We start from the raw sequence: 22,495 nt of genomic DNA on the forward strand, positions 1-22,495 counted from the left end.
GTTGATTTAAAAAAAATTCCATCATCAAAAAGAAACTTATTGCTTTGATTCTTTCATGTTTGAGAATCATTTTATCTCCATGGCAACCATTCAGCTGTTCCTTCCTCTCAGTTCCTTCAGACTAGCCAGCAGCAATTAGCAAACACCTGGTGGAAGAGCACATCAAGGCGTTAAACCTGGAAGTAAAATTTCTATTAAATCATAATTAATATGATTACTGTCACTTTAATATTTTATTTACATTTTTTTGGTTTTGTAAGTTGAGTCAGAGGAGCTGCTACTTTTTAAGAAAAACAATATTTAGCTGTTATTAACTTTAATAAAACTCTTGTGAAAAGTTATTTATAAGTTAGTTTTATCTTCAAGGTTTTTGCACATTAAGTAAAGTTAAAATGTCTCGGTAAGGTTTTGTGTTTTTGCAGTGTAAAGTTGGTGAAAGCTCCAGAGACGGACAGAGTTTCTCTCCGTATCGATCCAGGCGGCAGCCGGCCCGGCAGCGGCCCACGCCTGCGGTCCTGCCGGTCCCCCCGGTCCCGCTGGTCGCCTCGGTCGCCTCCGCCCCCTCAGGCTCTATTCCTGTAGCCACGGCGTCCCCCCTCCCCAGCCTGCTGCTGCTATAAGTCAGCTGCTGAAGCCAGCAGGATGTAGCGCTGCTCGGCATCCCGCTGAGCGCCGTGAAGTGTGTGAACCGCGGCCAGCCGCGGCTCGGCAGCGCTCGGTAACGAGCCGCAGGATGAGTTGACCGCCGCGGTCAGCGGCTCGGTCCGGCGCAGCGCTGCGGGAAACCGACTCTCTGGACCTAAATGTGTTTGTTTAGCGGTTGGCTCTCATGTTCCTCATGTTCCCTCCTAATGACCCAGTTATTACTGCATGACCCGATACGCTGGTGCTGCCGGGCCGGTCCCAGCCGGAACCATCATTATAACACACTCAGGATTTATTTTAATATTTTGTTTGAAAAATGTGAAAGTAACCAGAATAATAATAAGATGCAAACTTTCTGTTCATCAGGCAGTGAGAAGGAAACAAGACAGAAAATTCAAATAAACTCCAGGAGTTTGGAGTTTATTTTAGCTCCCTGTCGGCCCGATCCGCGGCGCCGACCCGCCTCCTGGTTCTGCTGCTCCTGCAGGAGCCGGATCCAGTTTGAACACAGAACTCAGAGGTTCTGGAGCCGGATCTGAAGAACAGGCGGTTCTGATCAGACGCTCCAGCTGCGGGTCGGACTGAGCGGTTCTGTTCTGACAAAGTTCCCAGCAGAACCTGCAGGTGGTTCTGGACGGTTCTGATGGCTCCTGCTGCCAACGTGATTAATAATCAGATTATTATTATTGTTAATAACAGATTAGATTATTATTGATCTGATTATTAACTGATCATATCTATCAGTGAACTGATCTGCAGTTTTATTCTGACTTTATCCAGATTAGATTAGTTGGGTCAGATTATTAGAAGCTAACCTGAACCGGGCTCAGGGGAACCGGATCAAAGCAGCTGAACAGAACCGACCCACAGAGACTCCGCCGCTCCTCCAGCTGTTCAGTAGGTTAGACCGGGATTGGATTAGGACGTCTGGAATTAGATTAGCAGGTTAAACCCGACTGAGGCGAGCTGCTGGAATCAGATTACGGCGCTGATGAACTCTGCTGTCCGTCTAACCGGATTACCTTCCTCCGTGATGAAGAACAGAGGTCAGAGGTCAGCCGGCGTTCTGGGAGGAACCTCCGGAACATTCCCAGGAAAACACCACGTCCCCGTCTCCCTGCGGAGAAACCGTCTCCACGGCAACCAGCGTCGGGACACGGTTGCTATGGCGATGCAGGTTTCTCTCCTCCTGGGGGAGTTTACCTGTGTGTTATAATTAGAGGTGTGTGTGTTTGTGTGTGTGATGCAGGTCGAAATATGTGTCTTCAAAACAGGAGAATAAAATTTTAATTTATACAGAATCACACAGTACGCTCAGTGTGTCAAAGAATAATACATAAATATCAATAAATATAGATATATAAATATAAACTACAAACAAATCCATAAATACAGAAATGAGACAAACTGGCAGTTTATAAAATGTTAAAATGTTTCTGAAGAAACATTATGAGCAACAATAAGAATCTTTATTTAGTATGAAAGGAAATATTTAATTTAAAAAACACTAAAATATCCTGTCACATAAAAAACAGTAAAAACTTTTTGATTTTATCACAAACATTTTTATTTTATCGACCGACAGTCGGTTAAATAATTTTAGCTTTTATGTTCCCAAAACTCCGTCTCCATCAGAGGACAGAGTATCATGTCTCTGAGGACAGGTCGTCTCCTCCGTCTCCTTCGTCTCCTTCGTCTCCTCCGTCTCCTTTGTCTCCTTCGTCTCCTTCGTCTCCTTTGTCTCCTTCGTCTCCTCCACCTCCTTCGTCTCCTCCACCTCCTTTGTCTCCTTCGTCTCCTCCACCTCCTCCGTCTCCTTCGTCTCCTCGCTGCTCTAAACTTCTGGTCTCCTTCAGAGTCCCACCATGAAGGTGACGGGTCAGGTTCTGTGGTTCTGGTCCACTTTTAGACTGGAAGTGTTTGAAGCTTGGTGTCTCCACCGCAGCAGACTGTGTGTGTGTGTGTGTGTGTGTGTTGGGGTGTTAGTGGCCCCTGCTGAGGGGCCTCCTTCACTGTGAGTGCTGCTTCTGAAGTGGCGTCCCTCCATTAACACAGATGGAGGTGTGTGTCGGAGATAACCGCTAGCTGTCATGCTGTGACACTTCGCGCGCGCACACACACACACAGAGACACACACACACAGAAACACACACACACAGACACACACACACACACACACACACACACGCACGCTCTGAAGTTTGTGGCGATGGGAAGCGGCGCAGCCATCACACACTTTCTCACATGCCTCCATGTTGACTCACTCATCAGGAGACGGATGGCTGGAAGTGGAGGAATGACACACTCTTCATGGTGTGTGTGTGTGTGTGTGTGTGTGTGTGTGTGTGATGAGTTCATCTTTCAGTCACTCTGGACTGGAACATCAGCAGATCCGTCTCGGTTTGATCCAATCAGGATCGATCCGTGTTCCTGTCCCGTTTGGCTCAGATTTACCGTTTATTTTCACCCCAATGAGTTAGAGCCGCCGCTAACTCTGCAGATCACACACATGCTGGACACGGCTCTGCAGATCACACACATGCTGGACACGGCTCTGCAGATCACACACATGCTGGACACGGCTCTGCAGATCACACACATGCTGGACACGGCTCTGCAGATCACACACATGCTGGACATTCCGGTCAGTGAATCGTCTCCAGCTCAGTCAGACTGGACGTCTGTAAACACGATGCTGCGTTTCTGTTTCTGATGCTGCGGAAGCAGAGACGCAGCATTCAGCTTCTATTCTCCACTAATCTGGAACAAACTTCTAGAAAACTGCAAAACAGCCGAAACCCTGAGTTTATTTAAATCCAGAATAAAAATCCAGCTGGTTAAAGATTCATAGTAAGTTTTACATGTTGACGTTTGTTTCTGGTTTCTCAAACTGGTGACTTTATAATGTTTTTATAACTTTTTATTTTTGTGGTTTTATGATATAAAGCACTTTGAACTGCCTCGATTCTGAAGTGTGCTGAACTAATAAATTGATTGATTGATTGATTGATTGGTTCGTTAAGCAGCTGCTTTGTGTTGGAGGTGAACATGATGAACATGAATCAGGTTTTTTCTGTGTGTTTCTGTGAATGTGGGCGGAGCCTGACCCTAATGAGCCAGTCCAGTCAGAACCAGAACCAGAACCAGGACGGTTCCTGACTCTGCTGCTGCTCTGTGTTGCAGGAAGTGTCCCGATGGGTTCGACTGCCTGAAGACGGGCAGAAACCCAAACTACGGCTACACCAGCTTCGACACGTTCGGCTGGGCCTTCCTGTCGCTGTTCCGGCTGATGACCCAGGATTACTGGGAGAACCTCTACCACCACGTAATGACGCTCTGGGTCCACTCTGACCCGCTGAGACGTTCTGGACGTATAGTTTTAGTCACGTCTACCTGTGCATTGTTTAGCTTGTTCCAGGTTCTAAATGATCAAATAACCTGAAACTGAATAAATTATCTTATTTATTGATAAGGTCAATAAATAACCTTCTGGTCCAGAAGGTTCTCAGGTTCTGAACATTGTTCATATGCATTAATATTCACCGTGGAAACCGTCTTGATGCTAACGCTAAGCAGCTAACATCTGATCTTTGCTCTGTTTTATTTAAACTGTTGAACAATCTGTTTATTTTTAAGATGCTAATTTGGCTCATCATATGTTCCCTTCACGGTGCTCAGAGTTAAAATTAGTTATTAATTATTGGTTGTTGGATCAATCAGACCTGGAGAAGAGAGGAAGTGATGTCACAGTTCTGCTTCCTTTGTGTGTTTGGTCCAGACGCTGCGGTCGGCCGGGAAGACCTACATGGTGTTCTTCGTGGTGGTCATCTTCCTGGGCTCCTTCTACCTGATCAACCTGATCCTGGCCGTGGTCGCCATGGCGTACGAGGAGCAGAACCAGGCCACCATCGCCGAGGCGTGTCAGAAGGAGCGCGAGTTCCAGCAGGCCATGGAGAGACTGAAGAAAGAGCAGCAGGTGGGTCGGGGTCAGCAGGTCACGACCTCTGGACCTCTTCAGCTTGTTGACCGGAACTCCTCCGTTCTCCAGATGGCGGCGCAGAAACCGCCGGACTCCGACTCCCTGACCTCACCAGACCTCTCACCTCTTGGCCCGCCATTGGACAGCTCCGAGGAGCGGAGGCGGAGCCAGGCGCTGATGGGTGTGGCCGACGGGGAGGGGAACCTGTCGGAGGAGAAGCTGCTGCAGGTGGACTTGATGGACGGGGGAAAGGTGAGTCTGAACCGGCGCCGGGCGTCACCCTTTCAGAATAAAAGCCTCACGGCTCCGCCCTCTGCGCCGCCAGGCCCTCCATCCTCTCCTCGCTCGCTCCTTCTCCACGCGGACGCGACGAAGCAGTCAGGTGTCGTCCATCTTTAACTTCCGGCTGAGGAGCCGAGGGTCGGAAGGTGAGATGGCGGACGATGAGTTCAGCGTTCCCGGCGACGTGGTGGACGGCGTCGGCGGCAGGACGTACAGCGGCGGGACGTTCAGCGGCATCCTGACCAACCCCTGGCCCAAACGCAGACTCAGCACCTACAGCACGGCCAGCAGGAACTCCCAGGTGAGCCGAGGATCCGCCGACCCGTCACACTGGACCCGGCCTGTCTGACATCCAGACGGCTAAAGGAGGTCAGCAGGTCAAACATCAACAGATTCCTGCTACAGAAACATCACTGGAGGTCAAAGGTCAACATACAGTCTAACAATGGAAAGCAGAAAGGATTCATTATTATTTTGTTTTTAGTTCATTTCATAGTAAACAGAACCACAAACATCCAGTGACTTTAATATGAGAGCAAAGTTTATCTGTAAACGTCATGAACAGAATAAAAACTGTAAAAACAAAAAACAATCATAACAGAATAAAAGTTTTAAAACATGTTTCTGCAGGTTTTTATTTAAACAGTAAACCTGCAGGTCTAGAATTAATTACATCTCCATTTTCTACATTAAAATATAATATTTTATTTATAGTTGTGCTGATAATAAAACAACCACCTTTTGAATTAATGAAGAAAAAACTTCTTGTTTATCATCATCAGCAGGAAAAACTTTCAGCAAATGATTTCTGTCTCTTCCCTCCATCATGGCCGCCGTTTACATCCAGCATTCCTCTGATTTGGTTTGGCTCCTCCCCCTTATGACATCACTGCTCAAACATGGAGGCTCCTGTTTAGCCTTGCTGAACTTTTCTGTAGGGATGAACCCTCGTGACCTCCTGCAGGCCTGTCACCGTGGTAACCGTGGTTATCACTGAGCGGCCTTTGACACGTCTGACTCGTTAACCTATGACCTCTGCCTTCTGATCCGCCTCCAGGTGTTTTATCCCACCCTGAACGTCAACGGGAAGCTGTTCGTCTCCATGGACCAGAACGGGGTCTCCCCGCCGCCGCTGCAGGGGCAGCTGCCTCCCTGCACCATGGAGAAGGTCAAGGAGGAGAGCGTGAGTTTGGAAACACTGCTGCCTCCTGCAGCCGCAACACACACACGTCTGAACCAACGCTTCGCATAGCTGCAACACACACACACACACACGCACCAACCTGCTCAGGTAACACCGCCTCCAGAACCCAAACATACCAACAGAGACACTGAGAGTCGCTTCATCTTATTAATCAATCAGTTATTTATTTTATGTTTCATCTGCGACCAAAATCACAAACAGAACCTGAACAGAACCTGAACAGAACCTGAACAGGACGGGTCCAAGTCCTTCCCCAGCCGTGTTTCCATAAACGATTTTTATGTCCTTTAGTTGGCCTGTCGCAATAAATGAATAAATCAATAAATTAATAAATCAGTAAATTTATAAATCAATCACTTGATAAATTAAGACCAGCTCAATAATTTCTATTTGCATAATTTATGGTTTTTCTACCAGAACCTGGATGATAAAAGTTTCAGTTTGGTGTTTTGGTCTCATGGTTTCTAATGTCTGGGAGAATTAAATGTTTCTGTAACGTCAGAGAAGCTTGATGGAAATGACAGCGTGAAAATATCTTCTATCTGTTTTGTAAAAAGGTTTAGATGGTGGCCTGAGGTGATTCTTGGTACTGGATGGTCAGTAATGGAGAGTTGAGGCGTTAAAAATGAAACGGAAACGGATTTATTGAACCGGTTCTGCTGTAAAGTCCGTCTCGTCCTCTGGCGGTTCTGTGCCTTACCAGAGGAACCAACCTGAGTCCAAACCTGCAGGAGGCGGCACTCTCTGCTACATGCTAGGCTACTTCCTGTTTACATGTTAGGAATGAATATATTTATGAATAAACAAGTTTCAGAAGCATATTCATAGAAAGAAAACTGCCTGAGGTTTTCTGAACACAGTAGAGACCAGACTGAGGTCAGACTGTGGGTCTGTTCTGGTTCTAGAAGATCTGGAGGAGTTTTCAGTTCTGGAAATTTTACCTTAATGACTCCATGATGGATGAGTCCAAAGGTCCTAGTCAAAGTATGTTGTACTCCATTTCTACCAGGAGTCCCCTGAAGTGACTGATATCAGGTTCAGCAGTTGCCTCAACCACTACTGACCGTCCAGTATCACAGATTAGCTTTAGCAGGTTTAGCACTTTGACCTTTGACCCCGGGCCGACCCCAGCGGATGAGCGCTGTGCCTCTGTGCCGTTCCGTCCAGCAGAGGTGAAAATCACATCTGAGATTTGGGTCTGGCTGAGCGAAGCCGCTGAATGGTTGTGTAGAAGCTAACGCTAACGTGGCGACATTTGTTCATGTCTGCTGACCTTAAAGCTGCGGCAGGCGGATTATATAATCCTGTTTCTGGAGCGTTCACAGATTCAGAGACAAACGATAACAACTGAACAGGATTTTATTCAGTTCAGAGTCACTTTAAACAAAGACAGTTTGGTGTCTGGATGGACGTTTCCAACCAGAGGAAACAATAAATATTAATAAATATCAATAAATATCGATAAATATCGTTTCCTCAGACGATATTTATTCCCAGAAAAATTCAACTTGTTTTTTTATCTGTTTGTTTTTCTTTGAAACGAGACAAACATGCAGTTTATGTTTCAGATCTAAATGATTCACAGCTCCATTTTCTGCAGAAGTCAGACTTTATTAAATTAGTGTTTCGTTTGTCGTCGCTCCTTTTTCTTCTGGTAAAAGGAAGAAAAAAAAACACAAAAAAAATTAAATTTGAAAAAAATAAAATAATTTGTGAGCCTAAATTCTGTTCAACTTCACTGTTTTGTGAAAAGGTTTGGATATGTAGAACTGCCTCTGGCTGCAGCTCCATTTGTCTGATTCAGGTCTGGACTTTGACTAGGCCATTGAATAGATGGATGTTTTCCTGCTGGAAGGTGAACCTCCTCTCCAGTCTCGGCTCTTCAAATAGATTTTCATTTAGTTTGAACCTGAATTACTCCATCTTGTCATCAGATTGGACTGGCTGCCTGTCCCTCAGCATGATGCTGCCACCACCATGTTGGTCTGGAAGTTCAACTTTCAGCTGTTTGCTTCTCTTCCATGGTTTGTAGCAAACCGGACTTCTTATGAGTTTCTGTAAACTTTGAGTTTCTTCTTCCTGGTTCAGAACCAGAACCAGAACTGATGGAATCAGATTACAGCTGGACTCTGGGTTCTGATTAAGAGGCTTCTGAAAGTTTAGTTTCATTTTTTTTGCTTTGGGGTACCGGATTAAAGGGGGACGGAAACAAAAGCACGCCACACTTTTCAGATTTTGTGTTTCTGTTTGGTTCTGCTCGGCTCAGTCACATGAAACCCAACCGGACTCTGAAGTTTGTGCGAAACCTGGTGAAACGTTTGGAGGAACTGCTGCTGTTTGTGTTTCTGAATCTGATCTAGTTTCAGGTTCTGATCCAGTTTCAGGTTCTGGAGCGCCGCTAGACATGCTCAGGCGTTTCTAGGTTCTGTCAGAACCTCTGATTCCTCCATGTTGGGTCAAACTCGTCCTGCTGTGTTTAGAACAGTTCCTGTGCTGCCGGGCTGAGTGGGAGTTCTGTGCTGGTCGGTTTATGGTGTCATGTTGTGACAAAGCGTTTCTGCCGCCAACAACCCAGACCTGCAGCTCTGAGTGGGCGGCGGACGCAGACAGCACATGCTTTATTAGCAGAGAAATGTCACCATGGCGACCCGCAGCCGCCGCAGGAAGCTGAGCTGGAGCAGGTGGGAGTTCAGAGTTTCCCTGGTGCTTTCCTGCATCGGCAGACAGGACGGAGGCGGCGTGGGCGCCGACCTTCAGGCCCCGCGCCACGGCCCCGGAGCCGCACAGGAAGCGTTACGTAATTACACCTGAGCAGGTGAGGATCACCGAGAGGTCAGAGCCTCACCTGGGAGCGCCGAGGTTCATCCACACAGGGTTAATGTGGGAAGTTCTGGAGAACTTTGGTCAAGTTGGACTGTTTCAGTCATCCACAGCTGGATCCTCCTCAGGGAAACCAGGAACCGGCTGGATGGATTCATCAGATTCTTTACTAAAGGAAAGAAAACAAACTAATGAAGTGGGTGGAGCTTATACACTTATGGGCGTGGCAAGAGGAGGAGCTAAGAAGGTGTGGTCAGAACCAGGAAGATACTAGCTTAGCTTTTTCTAAAGAGCAACTAGCAAGAAATCTGGCAACAGTTTATCAAAAACACCTAGAAAAAACTTAAGGTTTTTTATTGGAAGGTTTTTTATTGGAAGGTTTTCTGTGACGCTCTGCAGCAGCTCTCTGTCTCCATGGAGACCAACAAAATGTCCGCCTGACAGGATGTGTGTTTGGATCCCAGTTCCAGGTCATTTCCTGTTGACCACAAGGGAACATGATCAGTTTCATGGTCAGATTTATATCTGAGACCAGAAGCTCGTCTCTGATTGGACGATCAGCTTTGATTACATTATAGTATTTAATTATATTTTATACAGAAACTGCATGTCAAAAGTTATAAAATCTTAAATGTAGATGTAAATTTAATAACCTTATGTTAATTGGATTTGGATTAAAAGTCTGGACTCTGTAAATCTTAATTTGATCCTAATTAATGTGAGCAGATCAATAATCAATAATCAGATTATTTCACTGATAACAAAACAGCAAGAATCACAGCTGGTAGAAACATGATGGAAACATGGAAAGTTTCACTTTAATCCTCTTCCTGTCTGGAGGTCAAAGGTCAACTGAAATGACAGCAACCATTAAAAGTCTGTTAGTCAAGACTAAAGGCCTGCAGGACCCGTCTGTCTGCAGGAAGCAGGAAGACGGGATGAAACACTGCAACTGATCGGAGCGTTTCATCTTTCTGCTCTCTCTCTCTTTCTCTCTTTCCCTCCTCTCTCTTTCTCTCTCTCTTTCTCTCTTTCCCTCCTCTCTCTCTCTTTCTCTCTCTCTCTCTCTCTTTCCCTCCTCTCTCTCTCTCTTTCTCTCTCTCTCTCTCTCTCTCTCTCTCTGTCTAAACTTTATCGTTTCATGAAAACCTGCAGCAGGTTTTCAGGTTGGAGTCAAGTGGATGTTTCTGTGGTTCTGAAAACCTCAGCAGTCCGTTTCACCGCCTGAGCTCCTCATCCATTTCTCTCATCTATTGAACTCCAGTCATTACCTGCTCATCTGTTGCCGTGGTGATGGGAACTCCGACAATGGCAGCGTGGCGCGTCGCTTGACCCGACAGAAAGCGGAGTTCATGTTTCTGAATGAGCAGGAAGAGGCTCCTGATCCAGGAGGGAAACTGAAACGAGCTTCCTGTCCGGCGACAGGAAGTGGCCGAGGATACTTCCTGCCGCCGGACAGGAAGCTAACGTCTTCGCTAACGTCTCCTCTGTGTGTCTCAGGTCCCGACGTCCACCACGGAGCTCAGCACCATGCTGCTGCCTCGACCTTCGTCCACGCAGGGGTCAGAGCGGAGGGGGAGGGCTATGAGTGCCGCCAGCTACCTGACCGACGTTATGGAGGGTGAGGAGCGGCGCCACGGCAACACCTTCACCTGCAGCGCTCTGCTTAAAGGGACAGTGTCATGTAGAATCAACCCCTTTAGCCAAACATGTTTTAATGTTTTTCACTCAGAAACAAACATGGAGATTTGATTTGATTCCTTCATGCATGTTTCACAAATCCTTTAATCTCCATGGCAACCATTCAGCTGTTGAAAATGCCTGAATGGACCTAGCTCCGCCTACAGACGCAGCTCCTCCCCATTAAAGGGTTCCCCCATTAAAACATTAAAGGGTTAATAGAGGAGCCATGTTGGGGCGACTTCCTGGAGGCGGAGCTTCAGAGAGAGCAGGAGGTTTTAAAGAGACAGAGGCCCAATTTCAAATGCTTAATAAGTAGTTTAGAGTTTGGGTTTAACCTCGTCTGCCCAGTGAGAGTCCAACCAGCAGTGGACAGAACCGAACCGCACCGACCTGCACCGTCCCACCCAGACATGACTCCCGAATCCTCTGTAGACCAAAGTATTCCAGAATCTACTGCCAGTCCGTCGGTCCAACAGGTGAAGCTTAAATCTAGGATAGAGGAAGTCTGAAAAAGCTCAACGAAAATGAAAACGACTTCAGTTAAAACTGTTTCCAAACTGACGGACTGACTCAGAACCGGCGCGATAATTAAGTCCAGAAAGAAAATCCACAGAAAGGACAGAGGAAACCGACCAGCATGAGATAAACAGAACACCAATAACAACGAGTCCAGAGTCGACCTGAAGTGGTCAAATTAATGCAACATCATGCAAAACTGCAAGAAGAACCAGAAACATGTCAGAATCCACGAAGCCGCCGGACGGCAGCAGATTGAGCTAAAACTGGGTCGTGTAAGAGAGTCTGGGTTTGTTGTGGCTCCCGCCGTCCTCAGGGGAACGAGTGCTTTGTTTGTCAGAAAGAGGAGAGGGACGCACAGAAACTGAATGAAAGAGAGGAGAAGGAGTGTGGCATCGTGGTTACCCTCATTTACCGTGCAATCAGCCTCCTGTGTGTGTTTGTTGGGTTGCTGAGTCACCGTCTCCCCCCCGGCGCTCGCTGCTCTTAGAGAACAGATCATTATACAGGAAAACACAAAAACCCACTGCTGTCCTCTCTGATTCATCTCCGCTCCCCGCCCTGCCGCCTTACTCCAGGATGAAACCCTTCCAGTCTGGAGTCAAAACAAACTTCTGACCCACAAACTACAAACTACAAACTCCTCTGCTGCTGTGTGTAGAAAAATCTGGAAATGTTTGGACTGATTAGCAGATAAAAGCTGCTGTGTGTCTTCATCTGGGCAGAACTGGAGGAGTCCCATAAGAAGTGCCACCCCTGCTGGTACGTGTTCGCCCACCGATACCTGGTGTGGGAGTGCTCCCCCTCCTGGCTGCGGCTGAAACAGCTGGTGAAGATCATGGTGATGGATCCCTTCCTGGACCTGGCCATCACCGTCTGCATCGTCCTCAACACGCTCTTCATGGCCATGGAGCATTACCCAATGACGGACGAGTTCAACGGCATGCTGAGCATCGGAAACCTGGTAGGATGGATGGATGGATGGATGGATGGATGTTGGATGTTGGTTGGATGGATGGATGGTTGGACAGATGGATGGATGGATGGATGTTGGATGTTGGTTGGATGGATGGATGGTTGGACAGATGGATGGATGGATGGATGTTGGATGTTGGTTGGATGGATGGATGGATGATGGTTGGTTGTATTTTCTGGGTTTTCTGTAGTTGAATGTGTGGAAGATTTTGTAGGAAGAGGCGGTTCTGGTTCTGATCCATGTTTCTGAATGGGATCAGTCTAATTTCTGGTTCTGGTCCATGTTTCTGAATGGGATCAGTCTATTTTCTGGTTCTGATCCATGTTTCTGAATGGGATCAGTCTATTTTCTGGTTCTGATCCATGTTTCTGAATGGGATCAGTCTATTTTCTGGGTTCTGGTCCATGTTTCTGAATGGGATCAGTCTATTTTCTGGGTTTTGGTCCATGTTTCTGAATGGGATCAGTCTATTTTCTGGTCCATGTAGCTGAACTGGGTCAGTCTGTAGAGGATTTGCTGCAGGAGTTTTTCACCAAACTAACTTTGGCGCCGTGGAGGAGGCGGTGATGTTGGTTGGAAGTGACAGAAGAAGAAGAAACCTGGTGTGAAACGAGCTGAAAGTCTCTCAGACCTCGGGATGAAAATAAATCCTGACCTGCTGCGTTTCCAGTTAAACCAGGAATGTTTGGAGGTGAGTCAGTGTATCTGAGTTGACAGAAGCGGGTCAGCTAGTGATTAGCCGCGCGGTTTGACCCCGCAGACGACCTTCAGGCCGCTGATCGGTGGAAGCGCTATGCTAATTGGTTCACCTGAGGTGTGAACGGCCCTGGGCCAGAGCGCTGCACACCTGGGCAGAGCCGGCGTGTCAGCCGGCCTCAGCTGGGCGGAAACCAAATGCTAACGAGGTTTAAAAGTAGAAACAACCTGCAGCTGTGTGGTTCAACCTCTGGAGCTGGGGCCTGACATGGTACGCTACTGCTTCAGAGAGGATCCTGCATGTTCTGGGTGAAACAGCGACGATTTCACCTGAAGTTACTGGAAATAACTGGATAAAAATATCCAAAAATACAAACGAGCTGTTTGAATCGTTCATGTTGTTTCTTCATTATTCAAACCTAAAATTTGAAAAAAGTAAAAATCACCCAGTCATGCTGCTCCATCAGGACATAAAAGTATTTTTTATTATTGTTTTATGAATTAAAACAAACTAAAAGTGATAATTTGTTCTGCTGTCAGCTGTGGTGGGCACGCTACCGCTAATGCGCTAATAGCAGAGCTAATGTTTAGCGTTTCAGTGATTATGTTAACTTTCAAAACGTTTAGCGCTTTTAGCAATAATAACATAAATCTTTACAGATAAATTCTGAAGCATAATTTATTTGGATGTTTTATAAACTTTCAGCTGAATAAAGTTCAACATCTGTGTTGAAATTTTGTTTAAGAAATTTATATTCAGGCTCTTATTTTGAAGTTTGTACTGCAATTCCATTTCCTCTCCACATAAACTCTTTAAAACAAGAAAAACAGACAGTAGAAACATAAATACAACATTTAAGGACATTAGAAGATTTAAATTATAACGTTAACCTGGAGTTTGATGGCTGCAGATAAAATCTGAACGAATCGAAACGTCCATGCTGTAACGAAACGCAGACAGGAAGTTCTCTGATCATTTCCTGTTTGTTCAATCCTGTGATGATCAGTTTGACTCAGAACAGATTTAAAATCCTGGTTCCGACTCAGATCCGTCATTCTAAGTTAAAATCTCCACAGAGTTTAGGAAACTTCCCCATGTTTACGTTTGTGATGGTAGACGAAGCTGATGGTTGCTAAGCGACTCTAAGGTCTTTCATGTGTTTTAATGAAGCAGGTGATTTCTACTCGGTGTTGATTCCTCGTGTTTGTTAGCGTTAGCGCCGCCGGCCCTCAGCCTCTTCCTGTTGTCGGTGGATTATGTAACGCTGCTGTCGCCTCGCTTCCTGTTTGATGCGGCCGCCGTCTTCTGCAGCGTAAACACTTTGGAGTTGCTGTGCGGCTGAGAAAGGTTGAAGTCTGAAGTTCCTTACCGGATCAAACCTCTAATCCCGGCAGATGTTTGCTTAGCATTTCGGTGGCCTTTCTGTGGGCTGCGCGCCTCTCAGGGTTATGTAAGCTGGATCATGTCAGGACGCCTCCCTGCTGACACAATCAATGTCAGCTAATGCGCTCGCTGTTTGCTTTTCAGCGGCGCTCTCCGCGTTTCCATATTTCCATCCGAGCAAACACCTCCAACATTCAGAGGAGGCTTTTATCCGCAGAGAAGCAGCCGACCTGCGCTGAGCGCCGCTAACCTTTAATGTCTCTGTTGTGGGGAGGCTTTGTTTCCTGACATCCTGATTTATGTTTGGAGGCCGAGCTGATTCTGTTTCACCAGAGATCTTCCACTTATTTCATTTCCAGCAGCGCCTTCAGATGACAGAGCAGCTGCTCCGACACGTTTCCTGGAAGCTTTGTCTTGGTTTGGAGACGAGAGAGTCTGAAAAGTTAGGAGGAAAGTGTTGACGCTGCTAAGCTTCCTTAAGGTCAGAGGTCAGGGTGAGCTGCTCCTGGTTGGAGGCTTCATGTGGAGTTTAACCGGCTTCAGTGATTCTGGTGGAGATTCAGACTGGGAGTTCAGTTTGGAGAATTATTTTATCTGAACGGAGTCGTGATTTAAAAACAAATCATTTTATCTGCAGAACAAAATTCAGTTTTTCCAACAGTTGATGTAATTATTAAAACACTTCAAATATTCAGAATAAATCCATCATGAAGGAAAATTATTACGTTTTAGAGGATTTCTGACATCAGAAAACCAAAACAGGTTGATATCTTCCTCCTCCTCCTCTTCCTCATCTTTACTGCCGAAGCTCATCGTCCTTCAATACTTTAAACTCTGCAGGATCCCAGAGATTAAACACGAACACTGTAACCATTAATATTCAATACATAGAAATTATTCGATTGTCAGAAGTAGCTTTTCAAAATAAAAGCCTTTAGGCTAATTTTAAACCGTTTTTATTAAATGGGGAATAATCAACATTAACAGAAATAAAAGCTTTAAAACATCAATCTGTGTTTAATTAATCTATATAACATATTTTTCCTGTGAACTGAGTTACAGAAATACATAAACTTTTTATTAATATTTCAATTGATTGAATATGAGAATGAAAATTGATAAAGAAAACTCTAAACAAACCAGAAGTGAATTACTGACTTTCTGGATGTGGAAATAAAAGGTTTTGCATTAATAAATAAAAATAGAGCAGCTGGATGAATATTCTGTATATTTATATTCAGCTTCTCTTCAAGTCCTGAAACCGAAGCTGTTTGTGAAACGTTTCAGTATAACTGGGGTCAGGCGGCTGCTGACCTCTGCTGGACGTCTGTCCTCTGCTGGACGTCGGTTCTCTGATGGACGTCTGTCCTCTGCTGGACGTCGGTCCTCTGATGGACGTCTGTCCTCTGATGGACGTCGGTTCTCTGCTGGACGTCGGTCCTCTGATGGACGTCGGTCCTCTGATGGACGTCGGTCCTCTGCTGGACGTCTGTCCTCTGATGGACGTCGGTTCTCTGCTGGACGTCGGTCCTCTGATGGACGTCGGTCCTCTGATGGACGTCGGTCCTCTGCTGGACGTCTGTCCTCTGATGGACGTCGGTCCTCTGCTGGACGTCTGTCCTGTGCTGGACGTCTGTCCTCTGCTGGACGTCGGTTCTCTGATGGACGTCTGTCCTCTGCTGGACGTCGGTCCTCTGATGGACGTCTGTCCTCTGATGGACGTCGGTTCTCTGCTGGACGTCGGTCCTCTGATGGACGTCGGTCCTCTGATGGACGTCGGTCCTCTGCTGGACGTCTGTCCTCTGATGGACGTCGGTTCTCTGCTGGACGTCGGTCCTCTGATGGACGTCGGTCCTCTGATGGACGTCGGTCCTCTGCTGGACGTCTGTCCTCTGATGGACGTCGGTCCTCTGATGGACGTCGGTCCTCTGCTGGACGTCTGTCCTGTGCTGGACGTCTGTCCTCTGATGGACGTCGGTTCTTGCTCAGAGGCACTGAGGCAGAGCAGGAAGTTTAACGATAAAACAGGAAATGTTGGTTTAATGTTCTTCAGATTAAATCTGAGACGATTTAATGGAGTTAAAACAAGAAGGATGAAACCTCAGAACATTCTGCTTAATGATCGTCTGCTGCAGCCGCCGGGGTGTGTGTGTGTGTGTGTGTGTGTGTGTTGTAGTGCTGCTTACTCATTATATCTGCCTGGTTGTGACAAAAATAATCACGCGTCTTCCTCACATAGTCATCCTCTCTCTGCTGATGTTACTGTTATTAGTGAGTGCTGATGTCAACATCCCTGTTCAAGAGCCTACGGCACACACACACACACACACACACACACACACACACGCACGCACACACACACACACACACACACACACACACACACACCCCAACACGCTCTGATGTGAACGTAGCTGCTGGTCGGTCGTGTTTCTTTCAGTGAATCAGAAAGTCAGTGGAAGTTAAACATCATAAACCAGAGGAACCGGATCAGAACCATCAGCTGCTGGACTGTAGATCATTATTTATAGATACTGATCTATAGATCAGTATCTATAAATACTGATCTATAGATCATTATAGATACAGTTTGGTTCTATGACACCAGTCCAAACTGAATGTCGTCTTTATAAAAGTTCATTTCAGTTTCCTCTCGATCCTCGTTATCAGACATTAAACAGACATGAAGTTTATTCATTTTAGTTCAGGAAGGTTTTTATCTGAGGCAGGGTGTCAAAGTGTGGCCCGAGGGCCATTTAAGGCCCGTGGAAAACCTTCATGTGGCCCCTGACTTCAGTTTGAGTTTCAGAAAGTGAAGCTGATGATGTTTAACATTTTTATGGGTTTTTAAGATGAGAACTTCTTAAATGTAAAACGTTCAGTTTAACATAAATTATTTTTACTTTGATTAGGCCACAAACATCCCTAAACATTTTACTCAGACATTTACATCCAGTTTGCTAAAAACCTCAAAATTTTAGAAGAAAGTTCTCATTTTTGTTGCTAAATTAAATAAACTAAAATAAATTATTCTTTTCAAAGATTTGCAGTAAAGTGTTTTAGCATTTTAATGGAAAACATCTGTAAATATGTTGCTGTAACTTGGTGAACAGGAAGGTGTTTGATTTAATTCAGCTGACGCCTTTTAAAGGTCATAGTTTCATATTTACTGAGTTGCATAAAGCAGCCAGTTTTTCTGCTCACTGATGCTTTTGGTTGCAGGGAAGCAGCAGCTGCTGCTGATGTTTGACAGCTGAGCCGAGTTTAACTTCGTTAGCATCAGTCGCTCTGACGTCAGAGAAACAGGAGCGGAGAAACGCCACACAATATGCAAAAACAACAACACAATGAGAAACAGAAGTAAAAATAATAAACTGACATTATGAGTGTAAATGAGTTAAACTGGAACTGTGAACAGAACCGGATCAGATAGATCCAGTTACTGAGATCCAGGTTTATTAGAACCATTAAAGAACGTTCTGACTCTGACCTGCCTCATCATCATCATCATCATCATCATCATCATGATGTGGCTGAACTCAGAGAGCAGCAGAGAGCTAAACCTGATGTCAGTAATCATGAGGAGAAGCTACTCAACGCTCTGCAGAGCTAATGAGCCCCGAGGCGAAACGGGATCATCCTGGAGGCTTCACACACTCTGCTGCTCTGAACACACTGATCCTGAAACACACACCAGCTAACACACACTGACATGAGAACGCAAACATCCAAATATGATAACATAATAATAATAATAATATGCTAACACACACAAACACGCATGCTAACAAACATAGACAATGCTAACACACAGACAACGCTAACGCATAAAGACATTCCAGCACCTACAAATATGCTAACACACATGTCATGCTAACACACACCGTCATGCTAACACGCACCTTCATGCTAACATACGCAGTCATGCTAACACACCCCGTCATGCTAACGCACACGTCATGCTAACACACACCGTCATGCTAACACACACAGTCATGCTAACACACACGTCATGCTAACACACACAGTCATGCTAACACACACAGTCATGCTAACGCACACCGTCATGCTAACACACCCCGTCATGCTAACACACACGTCATGCTAACGCACACGTCATGCTAACACACACCGTCATGCTAACACACACAGTCATGCTAACACAGGTAGCCATGGTAACACACACAAACATGTTAACATACATTATAATGCTAACACACATAAATCAGTCAAAGGAAACATGCAAACTTAGATATGCTAACACACATGCTAATACACACAAACTCAGTACCAGAAACACACACGGAGGTTCAAACACACGCCGTCATGCTAACAGAGCTGTAGCATGTAGCCAGTATCTGGAGTGGGAGCAGTGGGTTAAACTGGTTCTGCTGGTTTTTCTCAGCCTCTCTGGTCTTTATAAAGTTTCTTGGTCCAGTTTTTTTCTCCATTGTTGCTTCTGTCCATCGAGGTCACAGGGTCGCCTCGGCACATGTCCAGGTCAGTTTGAGACGATGACCTTTGAACCCTTCTCAGATTGATGGACGGTAATCTGAAGTCATTTCTGATGCCTTTCCACCCTGGCCTTGTGTTGGGACTCTGCTGCCTGTTTATCAGAGCACACTGCTGATGTTTGCCTGCTGGTTACCATGGAAACCGCAGAGATGGATTCATGATGTCGCCTTGGTTTCCGTGTCCATGAAGCGGATGCAGTGTGCATGCTACAGCAGCGTGACTCCCAGCTGAGTGGCGCGGGGCTCCATGCTAACTGAAGCATGCAGTAACATTTCAGCGGCGGTCAGCGCGCCGCCGCCGCCGCTGCAGCTCAACTCCTGCCGGCTTCCAGAAAGCGGAGCGACGGTGATCGGAGGCGACACGGCTGCGTGTGGACGTGGGCTGAACCTGAAGCGCGGCCCTCTGGCTCTCCATGCCCTTCGTTTAGCTGCTCTGAGTCTCTGTGTTTACCTGAGAGCTTCTGGTTTCCTCTCAGCCTGATGTCATCATTATGGAGCCGCAGCGAGTCTCTGGGTCGCTTCTCTCTATTTACATAAACATTCATTTATACATCTGAGTTTTATTCCTCTGATTCCTGGAAGATTATAAAACTGACCCAAATATTCTCTCTGCTGCAGAGCCTTGAAAACATAAAATACAACGAAACGACTGAAACATTTTTATTTACTCCTGCTTCCAGGGTCACATGGCTGCTGTCTGGTAATAACCTGATAGTTAGTATGTTTACTCCGTTCATGTAGTTATTGTGTTCATACAAATTTATAAATATTATTCATTTTGAACCAATTTTAATGGTTACAGCCTCTTTCTATTCAGACAAAACACAAAAAATACATTTGTTTCCCCCAAACCAGCAGTGAATGAACAATTATCTTTACTGCATAAAAAACAAACTAAAATAACTTTGTGGGAGTTTTTGTTACCAGAAAATGAAAAATCTAAAATCAAGTTGTGATGTTGTGTTGAAGTAACTGCAGAACGGAACCAAATGTTCTGATGTCGGCATGAACACACTGGAAATGATACAAAATAAAAAATAAGAAACAAAAACATTATGATTTAAAGGATTTTTTATCCAATAAGCAGCTGAACATCCATTTTCTTAAACCCTTGACCTTGTTGGGGTCAGGAGGAGCTGCTGCCTTTCTCTAGCGAGTGTTTCGGTTGAGAGGCAGGGTCACCTGGAGGTCACCTGGAGGTCAAAAGGTCTGTCACAGGGCAACACAGAGACAGACAGGACACACAACCACACACACACACACACACACACACACACACACACACACACACACGCCTACACCCCTTCACACACTTAAACTTTAATTTTATATAATTTTTTAAGTCGCTGTTGCTTTGCTTCAGGAGTTCTGGAGAACTAGACCCGGTTGGTTGGACTCAGTGTGTGTGACCCCAGTGTGACCCCTGTGTTTGTGCTCCCTCAGGTTTTCTCGGGGATCTTCACAGCGGAGATGGTTCTGAAGATCATCGCCTTGGACCCGTACTACTACTTCCAGACGGGCTGGAACATCTTCGACAGCATCATCGTGTGCCTCAGCCTCATGGAGCTCGGATTGTCTGATGTGGAGGGGCTCAGCGTCCTGCGCTCCTTCCGGCTGGTACGTCCCCACAGCCGGACCAGACCTGCTGCTAAACACAGACAATACCAACCAGTAGTGATGTTTCATTTTGGCGCCCGCTCTAGCGTAGCACCCACATGCGTAGCGTGTAGCCACTGATCCTGCCTCAACCACTTTGATTTCTGTTGGTGGAAAACCGAACCAGATGAGAAGTGATACCCTCTGAGATGTTTGGGTTGATGGTGCGTGCTGATTGGTCGGTGCAGAGTGATGTCATTTAGCCCAATAGTCCAGCTGTGGCCCAGTTTCTGACCCGATCAGGCGGAGCGGAGCGGAGGCGTCAGCAGCAACTCGGATCTTCATCTGTCCTCACTGATCTCAGGAAGTGTCACTCTGAGGATCTCCGTCTTCCTGCAGGACCCCCCACCATGATGACACCCCTTCATCCTCCTCATCCTCACTGGTTGCATCTGCAGATTGTTTCTTCTTCTTCTCTGATTTATGTGACCTGATAGATGCTGCAGAAGAAGAAAAATCCTCCGTTCTGCTGATGGATCCAGGATAACCGGAGATCTGCTTCTTTTCCAACATTTTACTCATATTTGCTTTAAAAGTCTCTAAGGCTGTTTTTCCCTCCTGATGGTCCGGTTGACCCGGTTCTACTGGAACCAGAACTTCATCACCTGCTCCACCTCCAGCTGCTGTGGTTCTGAGTCAAACCAATCTGTTCCCCTCCTGGCCTGTGGGGGCGCTGCACCAAGAACCACTGAAGGAAACGACACAAAAACCTCTGAAGACACTGAGAGCAACTTCCTTCTTCACCAGATGGAAACAAGATGGAGGCGTCAGATTTTAGTGTTGGAGGATTTCTCTTTAGTCTTTGGCTGAAGACCAGGAGCCATTTCTGCTGCTAGCGCTAGGCTAACACGTTAGCTTTGGTTGTATTTACCCAGAATGCCCTGCGCTGTAGTCCACTTCCTGCTTTTTTTGGAGCTGCTGATTATTTTGTATCTGAAACTCAGATCTGCATCTGGTCCAGTCAGTCAGAGTTGATTGAATCCTAAATTAAAGATTATTTTTCCTGTTGTTGCCGACTGTTGACCTCTGACCCCTGTCCCCTGTTCTGCCCCAGCTGCGTGTTTTTAAGCTGGCCCGCTCCTGGCCGACCCTCAACACGCTCATCAAGATCATCGGGAACTCCATGGGCGCCCTGGGCAACCTGACGCTGGTCCTCGCCATTATCGTCTTCATCTTCGCCGTGGTGGGGATGCAGCTGTTCGGGAAGAACTACCAGGTGGGCCGCCGTCGCCCCCCGGTGGCCGGGCCGGGGCCGGCGCCGTGTCTGACCTCTGCTGTGTTCCTGCAGGAGTGTGTGTGTAAGATCTCCAAGGACTGCGTCCTCCCCCGCTGGCACATGAAGGACTTCTTCCACTCCTTCCTCATCGTGTTCCGGGTTCTGTGCGGCGAGTGGATCGAGACCATGTGGGACTGCATGGAGGTGGCGGGGCAGCCGCTCTGCATCCTCGTCTTCATGCTGGTCATGGTTATCGGAAACCTGGTGGTGAGTTCCTCCGAGGGCCGCCAGGGGGCGCTGCTGCCGCAGGGTCTGTCAGAGAGGCTGCTGGTTCTGAACCGGACCAGATGGACCCGGTTTGGGCTGGGCTGGGTGGAAAGTAGAGATGCACCGATTGCAGTTTTACGGCTGATTCCTGATCTTTAAAAAAGATTGATCTGCTGATTCTGAAACATTTCTAAATATAATAAAGTCACTGAGTTGGTAACAGATGGGCGACTATTGTTACTGTAAACATTCAGACACAACCTGGTGGGCGGGGCTAAACTGGTGGGCGGGGCTAAGATTGTGGGAGGGGTTAACAGTCAAATTCACTGCAGCGTAAGGAGACAGCAGCTGATTTTTAGACCTTTACAGATAAAGATCAGATCAGCTTCACATTTAAGTATCTGCTGATCAATGATCACAAAATTAAGGAAATCGGCTGGACGATAAATCGGCTGGACGATAAATCGGTTGGACGATAAATCGGTTGGACGATAAATCGGCTGGACGATAAATCGGCTGGACGATAAATCGGTTGGACGATAAATCGGCTGGACGATAAATCGGTTAGACGATAAATCGGCTGGACGATAAATCGGTTGGACGATAAATCGGTTGGACGATAAATCGGTTGGACGATAAATCGGCTGGACGATAAAT

General features: G+C 46.4%; 1 protein-coding gene across 2 annotated transcripts in view; it reads left to right on the forward strand.

Moving 5' to 3' along the window:
- LOC114136410 (sodium channel protein type 4 subunit alpha-like) overlaps positions 1-22,495 on the forward strand; it is a 116,184-nt gene that overhangs the window by 50,550 nt on the left and 43,139 nt on the right. For both annotated transcript variants that reach the window (XM_028004293.1, XM_028004294.1), the window contains exons 10-19: positions 3,829-3,970; positions 4,424-4,621; positions 4,694-4,876; positions 4,950-5,207; positions 5,964-6,089; positions 10,431-10,551; positions 11,855-12,093; positions 20,143-20,316; positions 21,410-21,571; positions 21,644-21,838. In XM_028004293.1, the coding sequence (XP_027860094.1) occupies positions 3,829-3,970; positions 4,424-4,621; positions 4,694-4,876; positions 4,950-5,207; positions 5,964-6,089; positions 10,431-10,551; positions 11,855-12,093; positions 20,143-20,316; positions 21,410-21,571; positions 21,644-21,838 (1,798 nt within the window). The remainder of the gene's footprint in view (positions 1-3,828; positions 3,971-4,423; positions 4,622-4,693; positions 4,877-4,949; positions 5,208-5,963; positions 6,090-10,430; positions 10,552-11,854; positions 12,094-20,142; positions 20,317-21,409; positions 21,572-21,643; positions 21,839-22,495) is intronic.

Source organism: Xiphophorus couchianus, chromosome 21 (genome assembly GCF_001444195.1).
Source record: "Xiphophorus couchianus chromosome 21, X_couchianus-1.0, whole genome shotgun sequence".
In the NCBI taxonomy this organism is placed as follows: domain Eukaryota; kingdom Metazoa; phylum Chordata; class Actinopteri; order Cyprinodontiformes; family Poeciliidae; genus Xiphophorus; species Xiphophorus couchianus.